At 51.4% G+C, this 15480-nt stretch overlaps 1 protein-coding gene across 6 annotated transcripts in view; it reads left to right on the forward strand.

Annotated features, from left to right (window-relative positions):
• Positions 1-15480, forward strand: part of DEPTOR (DEP domain containing MTOR interacting protein) — a 163644-nt gene that overhangs the window by 32381 nt on the left and 115783 nt on the right. For all 6 annotated transcript variants that reach the window (XM_061123876.1, XM_061123877.1, XM_061123872.1 and 3 more), the window contains exons 2-3: positions 13292-13470; positions 14608-14731. In XM_061123876.1, the coding sequence (XP_060979859.1) occupies positions 13292-13470; positions 14608-14731 (303 nt within the window). The remainder of the gene's footprint in view (positions 1-13291; positions 13471-14607; positions 14732-15480) is intronic.

Genomic DNA, 15480 nt, shown 5'->3' on the forward strand with positions numbered 1-15480 from the left:
AAGGAGACAGTTTGTTCCTCATTCAATTTGTGCTGTAGTTGGAGAGACAGAAGTCATGCAAGTAAGAGTAAAGTAATAGAAAACAGTACGGGTAGACCTGAGCATCCTGGAAAAGATGTCAGAGAGGCGTCAAGGAAAGCAGGTCACATCTAGTGGTGGAGAGAAGACATTACAGAAAAAGACTGAGTTGAGCTAGACTTTAACAGATCCTGAAGAAGGAAGACCATAAATCTAGAGACAGAGGCAGAAAGGAAGGGGATGCATTTGCTAAAACAGGAAACAGATGAAAAGGAAAACCCTGTTGGATAGATTTAGTTTTAACTGGATTGGGAGAATTATGGAGACTGACTGGTGTGTGTGTGTGTGTGTCCTAAGCACATAGGATACAACATTTTCATTTGAAGAAGCAACATGTGTTTCAGTTACGGAAACTAGTCCACGCCAAGCTGTTGTTTAAGCTATGCCTGGTATGCAGTTGGAGCTCCATAAATGTACATTGATTGAGGAATCTTTCACAAGCCCCTCAGCTGAAAGCTGCCTCCACTATAACCACAGATGTGCCTGACAACACTTTGGAGGGCTCTTGGAATATTTCTGAGGAATCCTCTGCTTTATTTGTTCTCTGTTGTAGACCCCCACACACAAAATCTGTAACCCTTGCGCAGCTTCTGTGACTGTCCTGGGAGCTGAAAATAGACGCCGGTAACCCTAGTCGGGGTTTGGGCAGCCTGCTTAGCACAGAATTCGCTCTGGTATGTTCATCCTCACTTGGAAGCTGGAAGGAAATGAAATTTGCTGTTTTGTGCTCTTCAGCCTTGTGGTTTGTGGCAGATCCTTTCAGTACAAAATGTGCCCCAAACGGCCTGTTCTATTTTGATCTGGTGAGTGGGGATTTACCCTGGAGGCTCTTCAGAATGTCCATTAAAAAAAAACCAGAGAAGTTAAGAGTCAAAAGGAAGTTTAGAGATAAATCTGGTCGGCTTCCTCCTTTTCCGGATTAGGAAACTGAGGTCCTAAGTTGGTTAGAGCTTTCCTCTGGGTCACGTTCAGTTCAGTCCAGTGGCTCAGCGGGGTCTGATTCTCTGCGACCCCATGGACTGCAGCACACCAGGCCTCCCTGTCCATCATGGTCTCCAGGAGTTTACTGAGACTCATGTCCATCCAACCATCTCGTCCTCTGTGGTCCCCCTCTGTCTAGGTCAGGCTACCGGACGGGAACCACACACAGTAGGGTTCTGGTGGCCTCACACACCCCCACGCCAACACGGCACCTGACTTCCGCGGATCCACCCCCGGCTGGAAGGAGACGCCGGCGTCTGAGCCCCGCTTGTGCCCTGAGCGCCCTTCTCCCTAGCGGACCAGCCCTTTCCTCCTCTTCCCTTAAAGTCACCTGTCTGCGGGGATCCCTGGCGGTGCAGTGGTTAGGACTTTGCCCTTTCTGCGCCATGGACCTGGGTCTGATCTCTGGTGGGAGACCTGCGATCCCAGAAGCGGTGCAGCGAGACCAAAGAAAAGCACCGCGCGCCTTCCTTCTTAGGCGTCCTGCCCATCGACTCGGGGACGGGCTCACAGCTCTCACTTACACTTGCTGTTCAGCTGGTTACATGTAGCCAGCTTGTTGCCTGTTTCTCAGCCAAAGACCTATCTTTAAAGAAAAAAAGAGACCCGCACACCTTCTTACTGGGTGGAAGACCCTGATCCTCCTCAAACAGGAGTGGGCATCGGCGAGCGGGTGGGGAGGCGTTTAAAGGGAGGGGGCCCTGCAGCTCGGCTCAGCGTTCAGGTGTTGACAGGTGTGAGCCCACAGGGTCACAGGTTCCCGACTCCCCGGGGAAGGCACCCCGGGCCTGGAGACGCCCCGACAGTGTGTCCGCCTCTGGCCCCACCCCGCCCCCACCCCCGGGGTCTGGGCTCAGCTGGTGGGCCACGCCCTGCCCCGCCCCCATCACCCTGTCCTCTTAAGCCCAGCCCCGTGTTGGTTCTGTTCCCCGCCAACCCAGGGGTTCACGGAGGTGCTCTCTAAAGCCGCATCCGCGCCAGCGGGCCTTCGGCAGAGAGGCCGCCCCCCGCGCTGACCCCCGGACCTGCCGCCTTAGAGGCTCGCAGGTGCTGCCCGGCCTCCTGTGGCCACTCGAGGCCTCCAGGTGACCTTCACGGAGGGTGTCCCTGCCCCTCCCTGCGCGCACCTTCTCTCTCATGAATCTCTGCCTCCGTCTGCACGCCGCCCGTCTTGTATTTTTTATATTCCAGTGAGGAGCGGAGGTTTGTGGGTGTGTGTGCGCGCGTGTGCACTCAGTCGTGTCTGACTCTGCAACCCTGTGGACAATAGCCCGCCAGCTCCTCGATCCACGGGATTTTCCAGCGAGAATTCTGGAGCGTGTTTCCATTTCCTACGCCAGGGGATCTTCCTGACCCAGGGATTGAACCTGCATCTCTTGTATCTCCTCCATTAGCAGGTGGATTGTTTCCCACTGTGCAACCTGGGAAACCCAGGAATCGTATTTTGAACAATAGTTATTATGTCATGATCTTTTGTACTTAATTTTTATGTGCATTGTTTTTCCTCAGGGAAGATATTTCGGTTTGCAACGTTATATATCTTGTTGGGATGCAGTGGTCTGGGTGTTGCAGAGATGACTCGCAGGCTCTTGCAGAGAGGGCCCAGGCCAGCTCTCTCGTCAGTGACAGAAGTGCTCCCTGGGCTTCCCTGGTGGCCCAGTGGAGAGTCTGCCCGCCCATGCAGGAGGCAGGGGTTCGATCCCTGGTCTGGGAGGATCCCGAGTGCCTGAGAGCAAGGCAACCCGTGCACCCTGACCCCTGAGACCCCGAGCCTTAGAGCCCAGGCCCCAGCCCCTGAGCCCTGAGCCCACGCGCCCGGAGCCCCGAGCCCAGGTGCCCTGACTGCTGAGCCCCGAATCCTAGAGCCCACGCCCCGACCCCCGAACCCTAGAGGCCACACCCCGACCCCTGAGCCCCTGACCCCTGAGCCTCAGAGCCCTAGAGCCCACGCCCCGACCCCCGAACCCTAGAGCCCTAGAGCGGGCTCCACAACCAGCGAAGCCAGCAAGTGAGAAGCCTGCACGCGCAGCTGGAGAGCAGCCCTGCCCGCCCCAGCTAGAGAAAGCCGGAACAGCAGTGAGGACCCAGCACAGCCAAAAGTGGACAAAGAAATTAGTTTAAAAAATGAGTAGGAAGTTAGGTTAAAACAAAAAAGCACTCCTTGGCACGCTGCTGGGTTAGCGGCAGCCTATTTGCGGCTGCCCGGCTGTGGAGGTCAGCGGGTGGCCTGGTCAGAGGCAGGACTCCTAGGCTGAACTTGCAGCAGGGAAAACACAGGCGGGTCACCTCATTTCTCCGTCTGTCTTCCCGTCTCTGAAACAGCGATGCTGGGGACAGCTTGAACTAGATGGCTGGAAGTTTTTACCAGTTAAAACAGTTGAGTGATTTTAGTTATCAGTTTGGCTGAGACCTTAGAAGAGGTGGGATGGATTCTCACAAGCCCCACAGAAAGCATGGCCGTGATGTGTGTGTAGGGAGTGACTGAATACTTCCTCACCTTCGGTTATCTCTGCTCCTCCCGGGTAGCCCAGCTGGTGAAGGATCCGCCTGTAGTGCAGGAGACCTGGGTTCAATCCTTGGGTTGGGAAGATCTCTGGAGAAACGGCCAACCCCCTCCAGCATCCTTGCTTGGAGAATCCCACGGACAGAGGAGCCTGGCGGGCTACAGTCCGTGGGGTCGCAAAGAGTCGGACCCAACTGAGCGAATACACTTTTAACCAAGAACGGGCTTAACAAAGAGCAGCCGTTGCTGACCTAGCCCGATTGTCCTGAGATCAGTCCCAGAGACATGAACCAACTTCAGTTCAAAGTTCTGCATCCATGCTAGAAAACAGTGGTCGTCAACTGAGGATTGCATTTGTTCTAAAAACCAACTGAGGAGCATATTTAGTGGTATTTTGATGGAGCTTCTGGCACAATCTGGCAAAATGTATTACATGATAATAACATCAGTAAGAGTTGACATTTATTGAGAGCTTACTGTGTGCTCAGCCCTTAACATAGAATCTCTCATCTCATCCTCACAATATGACACGTACATTAATATTCCCATTTTATAGATGGGAAAGTTGAGGTGCTGAGAAGTTGACTGCTCTGCCCACGGTTACACGGCAGGTGATGACTGTGACCTGGACTTGAGCCCTGGTCGGTCTGGTTCCACAGCCCCCTGAGTGATGATGAACACTTGTCAGGGGGGCAGGAGTGGGATTTGGGGACTAACACAACTGAGTCCCTATTCCTGCCTGAAAGGTGTGTTTTCTTTCTCTCTTTTTTCTGTCCTTTGGCCATACCACGCGGCACGCAAGACCTTAGTTCTCTGACCAGGGAGCGAACCCATGCTCCCTGCAGTGGAAGTGTGGCGCCTTAGCCGCTGGAGCACCAGGCGAGTGCTGCTCGCTGCCACCTGAAGAGCACCGTTTACTGGCCTGTGCCAAGTCTTGGGGACCAGGATGGAGGACGGGATGTGATGTTCACCCAGGCTGCAAACTGCTGTTCTGAGTAATGAGCAGAGCTCTGAGTTTCAGGAGGAAAGTGCCGGGATGCGGTGCCCTCTCATGACAGGGGTGCCACGGGCCAGGTGGCCGGGGTCAGAGCCGCCCCTGAGCAGTCCGAGAGCTGCCTGGCCCTCTAAAGAGAGCAGGACCAGCGCCGCCCTGTCCTCTAAAGAGAGCAGGACCCGTGGACTCGGGGCCCAGCGCCGGTCCTGGGAGTCCCTCTGTGTCCTCGGCGAATTCCATGAACCATTCTGGGCTTGTTTCTTCATCTGTAAAATGGCACTTGGAGGGCTGATTCTGCTGGGTATGGAATGTAAACAAATAATGACATGTTTGGAGAAAACTCTTTGAGCTTCTTGGAAAGGCACTTTGCAAGCCAGAAGTTACCTTTCTTGTGACTCATCAGAGGAAGAGATCAGAACTTGAGAGGCTGATGTTGTTTCTTATTCCTCAGAACTGGAGACCTCCTAGAAAAATGCTCACATGGAGGAAGAATTCAGTGAGAAATCTCAGATCTAACGAGATGAGGGAGGCTGACTTAGGGACCTTCCTGCCCTGACCTAGTGTTTACATCTTATCTCAAGGATGAGATGAGGGGTTTCAGAAGGTCTCGGGAGCAGTTACGCACACATCATTAAAAGTGTTTAATAGGACCTTGTCTGTCCGTTCTACACACAGCTGAGTCATTTTGCTGTAACTACCACAGCATTGTGATTCAGCTACACTTCAATAAAGAATTAAAAAAGCAAAGTGTGTGTTAGGGGAATTCCCTGACAATTCAGGGGTTAAGACTGGGCTTCCACTGCAGGGGGCAGGGGACATGGGTTTGATCCCTGGTCTGGGAACTAAGATCCCGCGTGCTGTGTGCTTGGAACAGCCAGAAACAGTAGCGGGTTTTGTTATGTATCCTGAATGAGCTGATGCCGACTCTCTGGGTAGCATAACTCACTGTGTCCACTTCTGGCCCTTGGGTGATGTCGTGTTAATTACACAACACTGGCTCAAGGCAGTCATGAAGACAGCGTGATGACTGCTTTTGTAGCAGTGATCCCCATCTGTAGTTATAAGGTAGTATTTGTGTGATGTATAAATTGCATGAATTTTCACCTTCCCTGGCATTTTAGCATGACTGGAATGTTTTCTCTTTCTTAGCCTATATGAGCATAAAATAGGCAGAAGCCAGGTGCTTCTGTTTAAAGTTTGATGGCATGGAAAGCTCTCTAAATGTAGAAATTAGATCTGCGTTATTTTTAAACCATCTTCATTGCTTTGCTGTGTGATTTTTTTTTAGCCTTTTATTTATGGGCCGCGCTGGGTCTCCTTGCCGAGCTGAGGCGTTCTCCAGCTGCGCTGAGCGGGGCTGCACGCTCGCTGCACAGATTCTCATCGCGGAGCGCGGGCTCAGTCACCCTGCAGCGTGTGGGATCTTCCTAGACCAGGGATTGAACCCATGTCCCTTCATTGACAGACAGATTCTTAACTACTGAATCACTAGGGAAGTCCTGCTCTTTGTTAGAAATCTAGCTTGAGCACATTAGGGCCTCCCTGGTAAGTGAGCTGGTCAAGAATCCACCTGCAAGGCAGGAGACCCTGGTTCGATTCCTGGGTCGGGAAGATCCCTGGAGAAGGGAAAGGCTGCCCACTCCAGTATTCTGGCCTGGAGAATCCCACGGACTGTGTAGTCCACAGGGTCACAAAGAGTCGGACATGACTTTCACGTTCACTGTGAGCACATCACTGTCACCTTGCCAGCTTGCTTCCTTACCTGTCTCTTGAGTAAGACAACGCCTGCCTGATTCACAAGGGGTCTTGCTGGGCTCTTTCTGATGGTGCTCAGTTCTGCTCAGATGTAAAGTGTTAGTGTTATTATTTCTGCCAACACTCCATCATGATTTTAAGTACTGCCCCTGAGATACGGGGCTCGAATCAGGCATGCTTCCTTCCCAGGCGTTTACCTTCTCAGTTCACCGAGGTGACAGGACACACAGCGTACGTGGGACTCTGCTCTGGGCTGACCTGGCACGGGCTGAGAAAGGGCTCTGTTCCTGATTCCCAGAGCCCTTGCTCACTACCCTCCCGAAAAGGGGTCTTGCTGATGGAACGTTTGACGTGTCCACTAGAGAAGATGGCCAGCATGGCTTTCTGTTTTGTGTGTGTGTGTGTGCGCGTGCGCACGCGTGCATGCACGTGTGTGGTCTCAGAGCAATTCCCTCTGGCTCCCCAGATCACACATGCTCTCTTTACATTAACCGGTTGTTTTTTTAAGTATAGAGTCTTTTTCTATTGCAGTAAAATGTACACGACATACAATTTACCATGTTAACCGTTTAAAAATGTGCAGTTCAGTAGTGTGAAGTCCATTACACTAACCAGTTCTCTATTCTTTCTATCACCATCTGTATTATTCCCCTTGTTCTCATCAGGCTGAGAGGATTCAAGCATCTTCTTGAAGCAAAACTACGTGAAATGTCTGTTATGACCCTATTTCCCGTAAGAGCATACGTATACAGCTGCACATGTGGACGTCATAGATTTTTTGCAAGAATACGTAAACAACTATTCGTACCGTGTTCCTTTGGGAAGTGGGGGTTGGAACTTCGCTGGCGGCCCAGTGGTTGACTTCACCTCTCAATGCAGCGGGTGAGGGTTGCGTCCCTGGTCTGGTCACTGTGATCCCACATGCCTCGTGACCAAAAAAATTAAAAGCCAAGTCATAAAACAGAGGCAGTAGTGTAACAAATTCACTAAAGAGTTTAAAAATGGTCCACATCAAAAAATATTTATCTTAAAAAAAAATGGGGGTCAAGGAATTTCAAACCCCTCCCGAAGTAAAAACAATAGTCTAGCACACGCCCACACACACGTCTCCTGGCTTCAACAAGTATCAGTGCATCACCAGTTACCCAGCTTGAGGTTATGCACTTTTGAAATTTTTTAATCTACCAAGGGCGTGAATTTGTTTGATTATTTGAATTTTTAATTATAAAATAAATCCAGACACGAAAAGAAAATGCAGTGTGTTAGCTTTCAGTGGTTCCTCTCTTATTTTCTTATCCTTTTAGACTTGGGACCTTTCAAGGGTGGGTGAGTAAGAGTGACTTCCTCTGAATTCTCTGGTCCCCAAGGACAGATAATGGCCATTCCTGGACATCTGGAAGGGACAATAGCTTGCGTTGAAAGCACATCAATGTCAGTGCTGTTGCCCAGATCACAAGGCTCGTGCTGTCAGCCACACTGTTCTGCTGGCTGTGTGTTTTAATTAAACTGTTTACTTCGGCTGAGATTTATGACGCTGTTTTTAAATGAGACTGTGGTTTCTAGCCCTCTTTTGTTCTCTGAGTCCTGCAACCCGCTGCAGTTTTCCACGAGCTGTTTTTTTGGAAAAACAATTTCTGCCTTTCTTATCTGATGGACGGTAATTTCATAGGGATTATTAGCACCCTGTGCTCCGGAGTGTTTGTTCTCCTGGAGCTGGAAGAAGAAATTGTCAGATGGCACTTTCAGCAGCTGGTTCGCTGGCCGCGGATAGAATATTACAGAATCACCTTGACTCTAAAGCCTGTGAACCAGCTGTCTGAAATGAATGACGGGAAGGTGGCTTTTGTATTTAAATACTCCAGCCAGTGGCATAGAAAATGCAGTTAAAACAGAGATGATTCTTCTTCCCAGGGGTTCAGTGTGGATTGATTTGGACTCTGTCTTCACAAGACTCTTCTGCCCCATGCATCTCAAGGCCCAGGGTATCAGATGCATCAGCTGATTTTTCCCATCAGTGAGGCTCTGTGCCCTGCTGTGTTCTAGGCGCTGGAATTACAAATCGGCACCTCCCCCCAGCATCCCTCACCCCGTCTGACAGTGACGCAGTGGGGTGAGTGCTTCACTAGTGGGCGAGCAGAGGAGGGAAGCTCGTTTTCTGATTTGGGGTGGCTGAGAAAATGTTCTCAGGGGAGGTGCTTTTAAGCCGAAGAGCAAGTAGAATTTTTTTAGCTATTACAGGCTGGAGGAGGGGGTGTTTGAAGCCAAGGGGTGTCTGTCTTGAGGGTAGAGTGCAGGATGTCCAGACTATGAGATGGACATGCCGGTGCACGCGGGGCAGAGACAGTGAGGACGCTTGGAGGGGCCGCGCTCACTGCAGGCCTCCTGGGCCGGGCAGGTGCAGGCCTCGTGGAACCCGAGCCGAGACTCCTGCGGCCGCCAGAAGGGGCTGACCCTGTTCTGGGTATTCTTGGAGTGCGGCAGCTTGAAGGAAGAACTGAAAGGCTCGAAGGAACCCGACCCGGGCCCGCGTCGGGGGCCTCTGGCCGTCTCTTCCCCTCTGCCCTCCCGGAGCTGGCCTGCGCGCTCCCCTCTTCCCTGGTTGCCGGGTTTCTTATCCCGAGGATGTTTAACCTGTGTTCTAAACACCTCATGTGTTGGCTTGGCCAGAAAGTTCACTTGGGTTTTTCCGTAGCCTCCTATGGAGGAATCCACACGAACATTTGGGTTAGCCTGGTGGACAGTCCTGGACGCAGGGGTCTGCGCGGGGGAATCACCGGGAACCAGGGGCGTCCGGCCGCGAGCCCCCACCCCGCCCCCTGCTCTGAACCGGGACCCTCCTCACTGCTCTGGGCTCCTCACTGGCTCCCGGGTGGGCTCCGCCTCGAAGGGAGGCTCCCCACACAGACAGGACTGGAAACCGATGGCCCTGCTCCCGTGTTGGACGGAGCTGTCCTGCTGGGCTTGGCCGACGGCCGTCCCTTGAGTGGGGAGAATCCTCTGGCTCTGGTCCCCTCGCCGAGCGGCCGGTGGGTGCGTGGGGACCCCGGTGAGTCAGGGGCTCTCAGCCAGGCTCCGCCCTGGGCGGGGAGAACCAGCTCGGGGGGGTCTGCACGCTGCCCGGGGTGGCCGAGGTGTGGGAGGTGGTCTGCAGGTGCAGGGGGTGTGGGCCTGGTAGATGGGGTGATGGGTGTGTTTGCAAGGGCGGCTCAGTCCTGCTCAGCATCTCACCGGGTCTTCCTGGAGAATGCCATCCCAGAGAGGCTCGAGTGTGCAGAATTTCTCTTTTCCCACAATACTTTGAAATATTGCCTCCTCTACCTGCTTCTTGGGGATCATGCATATTCGTGTATTAAACACTGTGGAAATTTGTAAGCAGTAAATTGAGTTCAAAGAAATGGAAATGCTTTTTCAAAAAAAAAAGAGACACACATGCAGGGGAATCCCCTGGTGGCCAGTGGTTAAAGTCCGCGCTTTCACTGCCGAGTCCCTGGTCAGGGAGCTAAGCTCCCACAAGCCACACAGAATGACCAACAAACAAAACCCACATATACACCCACACAACGGGGATTAAACTTGGGAAGTGGATTGCCCCGGAAGTGAAAGCATATACGTGTTTTTTTTTAAGATAAATTCCTTAATATTAGATGTTCACTAAGTCGTGGGGTGAGAACCCCCACTTTTTTTTGTGAGAAGTTTCCCTACTTTTTAGAAAAGGGTGTCATTTCTGTTAGTGTCCCTGTATCCTTATTCGTTCACCAAATATTTATTAAGTACGCACAGTGCCAGGCAAAACACTTGGTTATTTAGCGTATGAAAATTCTTTTATCTCTTTATTGGGATAGTTTTTCTGGAATTTTTCATGCTCATCTTTAGCATTCTGTGTTTCTATTACAGAGAAACAGATGGTAACAGTTATTGAGCATTTTTAACCCCTGGTAACATGTCTGAAAAGATCAAGTTCTAGGCTGCCTCCCAGATCCGAAGCTTTTTGTCCTCGATATTGCTGCCCGCTTTCCTCAACGTGGAAACGCACCGGTCCTGGTGGGCTGTGAGGGGAGTGACCAGAGCTGCCTTTCACTGTACGGCGTGAGGTTCAGAGGGAGGCAGTCCTGCTCCAGAATTAGCACCAAGCTCAGTGCCAAAGGGATAGTAACCGAAAGGCTCTGTTCTGTAGTGTTTAAAGATAAACATTACCTAATACATTCTTTTTTTAAGTTGGAAAGTTTACAGGAGCCGAAACTTGTCTCTTGGCTCATAACATATTCCTCCTCCACCAAATTATATAGCAGCTTATTCCACATTTCAATTTCTAAATAAATTGGTCCTCATTATTCTTAGATTCTTGACAGACATCTTGTCTAAGAATTAATGTTTTGCATTCTGCCACTTTGAGCATGTTAAACAAATCACTCAGTGTCATTGTCACTGAATTAATTAGAATGATTCATGTGATGACTTTAGCACACCAATGTGAGCGTGCTTTTTTTTTTTTTTAAATTAAGGCTCGTTTACTTCTTATTAATACTTACAGCTCTCCTTTTATATCATTTGTGACTTTAACATTAGCAGCCTCAGGGAGCTGTCATGAGGATTAATACCAGTAAAGCAGTCAGAGCTGCATGGCTTTTAGTAAGGGCCCAAATGTTGTCTTTATCCTTACTGACCAGCTTTGCGGCAGTGTGAGGAGATAATCAGGGTGGATGCCATTATCCTGGTTTTGCCAGAAGGATGCTGATGCTCAGGAGTTTGGTCCTCTGGAATTACTGGCCATCAGGATGAGAGCCAAGTCCTGGGTGCCTGACTGTCCTCATAAGTAACATTTTGGGGTTCAGTATTTCAGCCTGTGAATTTGTGGAGGATGAAAGCATTCAGGCCACAGCAGTTAAGTCACTCATGTGAAAATGCTTAGTGCAGTGCTGAGCATATGGTAGGAACTCCGTTAAAAGGGTTCTTTTCGGGACCTTGCTGGTGGTCCGGTGCCTGAGTCTGCCTCGCAATGCAGGAGATGTGGGTTTGATCCCTGGTCAGGGGGCGGGGCTCCCGCGAGGCGCTGAGCAGCTCAGCCTGCGTGCCCGGGCGAAGACGGTGCGTTCTGCGGCCAAATCCCAATGCAGCCAGACAGATAGATAAATACTAAATAGAATAAATGGTTCTTTTCTCTCCGTGCGCTTTGTACCTGTTAGGACTCTCATGTCTCTCTCTCCCTGCCCCCCTGTCGACGCCCCGGCTGAGCACTTCATCCCCAGACTTCTCAGGAGCCTCCATCTACAGCAGTGGGTGACGGTCTTCACTCAAGCTGCCACAGTCAAGATTCACCGACTGGGTGGCTTAAACATCAGCAATTCCCTGTCCTACAGTTCTCGGGGCTCACGGTCTGCGATCACGGTGCTCGTGGGGCTGTCCTCCTGAGGCCTCTCTCCTTGGTGTGTAGATGGCCGCCTTCTCCCTGTGTCCTCACTGGTCCTCCCTCTTGGCCTGTCTGTATCCTGACCCCCACTTCTTGTAAGGACACTACTCCTGTAAGGCCAGGGCCTGCCCTACTGACCTCATTTGCTTCTAATTACCTTTTAAAAGAGCCTGCCTCCAAATGCAGTCACATTCTGAAGTACCAGGAATTGCAGCCTCAACGTATGAATTTTAGGGGAACCCAGCTCAGCCTGTGACAGTGGTGAACAAGGAAGAGCATCTTGGTCTCAGAGCTCCAGCCCAGAATGTTCCCAACACAGAGTCACAGCCCCTGGGATATCAAAACCCGTCACATCCCCTTTAGGGCGCTCCGGCAGGCTCAGTGGGTAAAGAATCTGCCTGCAATGCGGGAGACAGGGGAGACCTGGGTTCAGTCCCTGGGTTGGGAAGATCCCCTGCAGGAGGGCACGGCAACCCACCCGTGTTCTGGCCTGGAGAATCCCATGGAGAGAGGAGCCTGGTGGGCTGTACAGTCCGTGGGGTCACAGAGTCTGACACGACTGACGCGACCGAGCTCGCTGGCACATCGGGAACCTCGGGCAGGAGCAGGGCCTGGCCCCCTCCTGCGGGAATGGGGGCGGGGCCTGCTCTGTGTCGGGTGCTGCGCTGAGCTGCTGGCGCTTAGCAGACCTTGGGCCCCCGTCTCAGCATCACCGAGGACAGGGCGGTGCAGCTGCCTCCGTCTGACGGAGGAAGAAAGAGACGCTCACCCAGTTTCTGCGTGGTTACTCAGTCAACCCCATTTCTCTACAGCATTGAGATAATGAAGTAAGACGCCTGGGAGTAGCGTGGGTGAAGCCGGGGATGTAGCCCGCCAGGCTCCCCTGTCCACGGGACTCTCCAGGCGAGAATACTGGAGTGCGTTGCCATGTCCTTCTCCAGGGGTCTTCGCGACCCTGTGGCTCCTGCGTTCGCACCACTTGCCCCAACCGGGAAGCCCTGGTCTGTGCAAAGAGCCTCACAAGGCGCTTAGCTGTTGCCCCTAGGAAGGCGAGAGCAGCAAGGGCAGGCATCTTCGTGCATTTTCTGACTTCAGTCTCTACTGCCTGGACGTCCCTGACAGGCCAGTTGGGTAGACGCTCATTCGTGTTTGCTGTGTCACGGAGTGAGTTCAGAGGGCGTGCATTCTCAGCGGTCTGTGATGAAGAGGAAGTACCTGGTTTCCGCAGGTTTCTAGAAGTTTACTAGTTGGTCGGTTGCAACCTTAAGCCCGCTGGTGGAGAGCGAGTGAGGGAGGGAGGCGGGGTGGGGTGAGAACGCTCTCCACAGTGACGCGGAGCTCGTGTGTCAGAGCTTGGGCCTGCCTCCCTCCCATGTCGTTCTGGATCTGCGGGTGGGGTCACTTTCTGGGGCCTCTGGCTCTGACCCAATGGAAATGGCCCGCTGACATAAAGGTATTAGGATGGCGCTCTGATGTGTCTTGGGCTTGAATTTCATTACTTCTCTCTGGGACTGATTCAGTGATGCATGTTGTCATCAGAATTCCTAAAGTGATTGCCAACTTTTCTTTCCAGGCTCAGGCTGCATGAAGAAAAGGTGATTAAAGACAGGCGACATCATCTTAAAACCTACCCAAACTGTTTTGTCGCAAAAGAACTGATTGACTGGCTGATCGAACACAAGGAGGCATCTGACAGAGAGACGGCTATTAAACTCATGCAGAAGCTGGCGGACCGGGGCATCATCCACCACGGTGAGCGAGGTGGCCACAGAGTAATGAGACAAAACGAAGGGCTATACTTTCTATTTCATTTTATTTAAAAAGGAATTTAAAAAAGGAAAAGGTTTTTTTGGCCGCACGCTGTAGTGGGTGGGATCTTGGTTCCCCAACCAGGAGTTGAACCCGTACCTGTGCCTGGGAGTGCAGCGTCTTACCCACGGGACCCCCAGGGAAGCCCTGAATCTTCTGTTTCAGATGTGAGCCCACCCATTTAAGAAACAGAGCATTTACTTGGTCTCTTGTGTATCTCTGCCCAGTTACATTCCCTTCCATCTTCCAAGAGGCATCTGGGTCTATTTCTGTGGACTTCTTTATGCTTTTTCATTTCTGTGCTTGCGTCTCTTAGCAGTGTGACATGCTGTTTTAGGTCACTATGGAGATGCATGTTTCTGCTTCGCATCCTGTTTGTGGGATCCACTCACGCTGGCAGTGTGTCTCGTTTGCTCCTTTTCACGGCAGTGCATACCACATACCGTTTGGCCATCATACCGTCATCCGTTCCATGGGCGGACGTTTGGGCTGTGTCCGAGTTCTGCTGTTACTGTGTTCCAGTGGCCATTCCTGACCGTATCTCCTGAAACGTCTAACCCTGGCCACGACCTTTCACGTGCTGTTGCTCTCTTGGGCTGAAATGCTGACATCTCCCCTTTTGCTCATTTTCCTCTCCTTCTTCAGGTCTCCAGGTGCATTCAGACTCTTCAGAGAGGTGTTCTTCCCCACGGCGGGGGTTCTAGGTGCTCCTTTGATGTCTGCTCAGCTCTTTCGTAGCCGAATCATGTCATGTTTTAATTACGTGTCGACCTGTCTCTATCTCGCTAGATTTCACATTCTTTAAGGCTGATGCCTGCCCTGTTATCATGCTCAAGAAGAGTTTGTGGAAAGAAGGATGAGTTGAGTTTTGTGACTCTCTTAAATAATGATGATGATAGCTCATAAAACTGAGCACTTTCTGTGCCAGGGACTGTGCTAAATACATGTATTAGATTGCAAAGTAGTATGCTTGAGAAATTAGGTAATAAAACAAATCTTGATTAGCATCTTCCTTCATCTGAGTAATTAATAAGAGGTTTTTTCCCCCTTATTTGCCTCTCTGTGTATCTTGTCTTTCAGTGTGTGATGAGCATAAGGAATTCAAGGACGTCAAACTCTTCTACCGCTTTAGAAAGGATGACGGCACCTTCCCCCTGGACAATGAAGTGAAGGCCTTCGTGAGGGGACAGAGGCTGTATGAGAAGTAGGTTGGCGCGGAGCCCTCCGCTCGAACCTTGTGGGGCTCTTTCCTCTTTTATCATTTTGACTTCAGCCCGGCTCTTCCATGACGGGTGGTTGCATAACTGTTCCTTTTAATATGAGAAAACTATCACTCACTTGCTTTTCTCTTTGCCAGAAATTAAGTCTATTTCATAAGATTCTTCATAAGGAATTTATTTCAATAGCATTTTCTGTATTTAGGTCGATTTAACAAAATCCAAAAGTGGAAGCAGAAGCCCGGCCCTTGGCGTTTGCCACCCAGCGGTGCAGTTGCCTGCTCTCTCTTAAGGGTTAGCGTGTGACTTGGAAGCGTGGGCTTGTAAACGGCGAGAGCAACGTTGTCAAGTGCGGGGGAAGTCCAGGTTCAGGTCAAGAGATGAGCAGTGAGAGACCTTGAGAAAGCAGAGTGGGTGAAGAGGAACGATCCCGCAGCTCTCTGGAAGAGGCCCCGAGTGGTTGGTGGGCCTGGACCCTCCCAGTGCTTCGTCTCTGAGCTGAGCTGCTCTTTCTGTGGTTCTGTTCCCATCCTACCTTCCTTGTTTTTTTCCAGGGCAGCCCTTAGAGAAAGCAGCGAAGGGGCAGTGGCACCGTCTGCTTAACTCTGACTGCCTTCCTCAGACGCATTCATGACATGAAAGCGCCTCCTCTGTGGGTGGGTGCATGGGGCAGAGGCGCCTGTCAAGTACCACGATGGTCAGGAGCCAGGCCCGGCTTGAGTTCTGGCCGTGGGGC

The sequence above is a fragment of the Dama dama genome, chromosome 21 (genome assembly GCF_033118175.1).
Source record: "Dama dama isolate Ldn47 chromosome 21, ASM3311817v1, whole genome shotgun sequence".
Taxonomy (NCBI): Eukaryota; Metazoa; Chordata; class Mammalia; order Artiodactyla; family Cervidae; genus Dama; species Dama dama.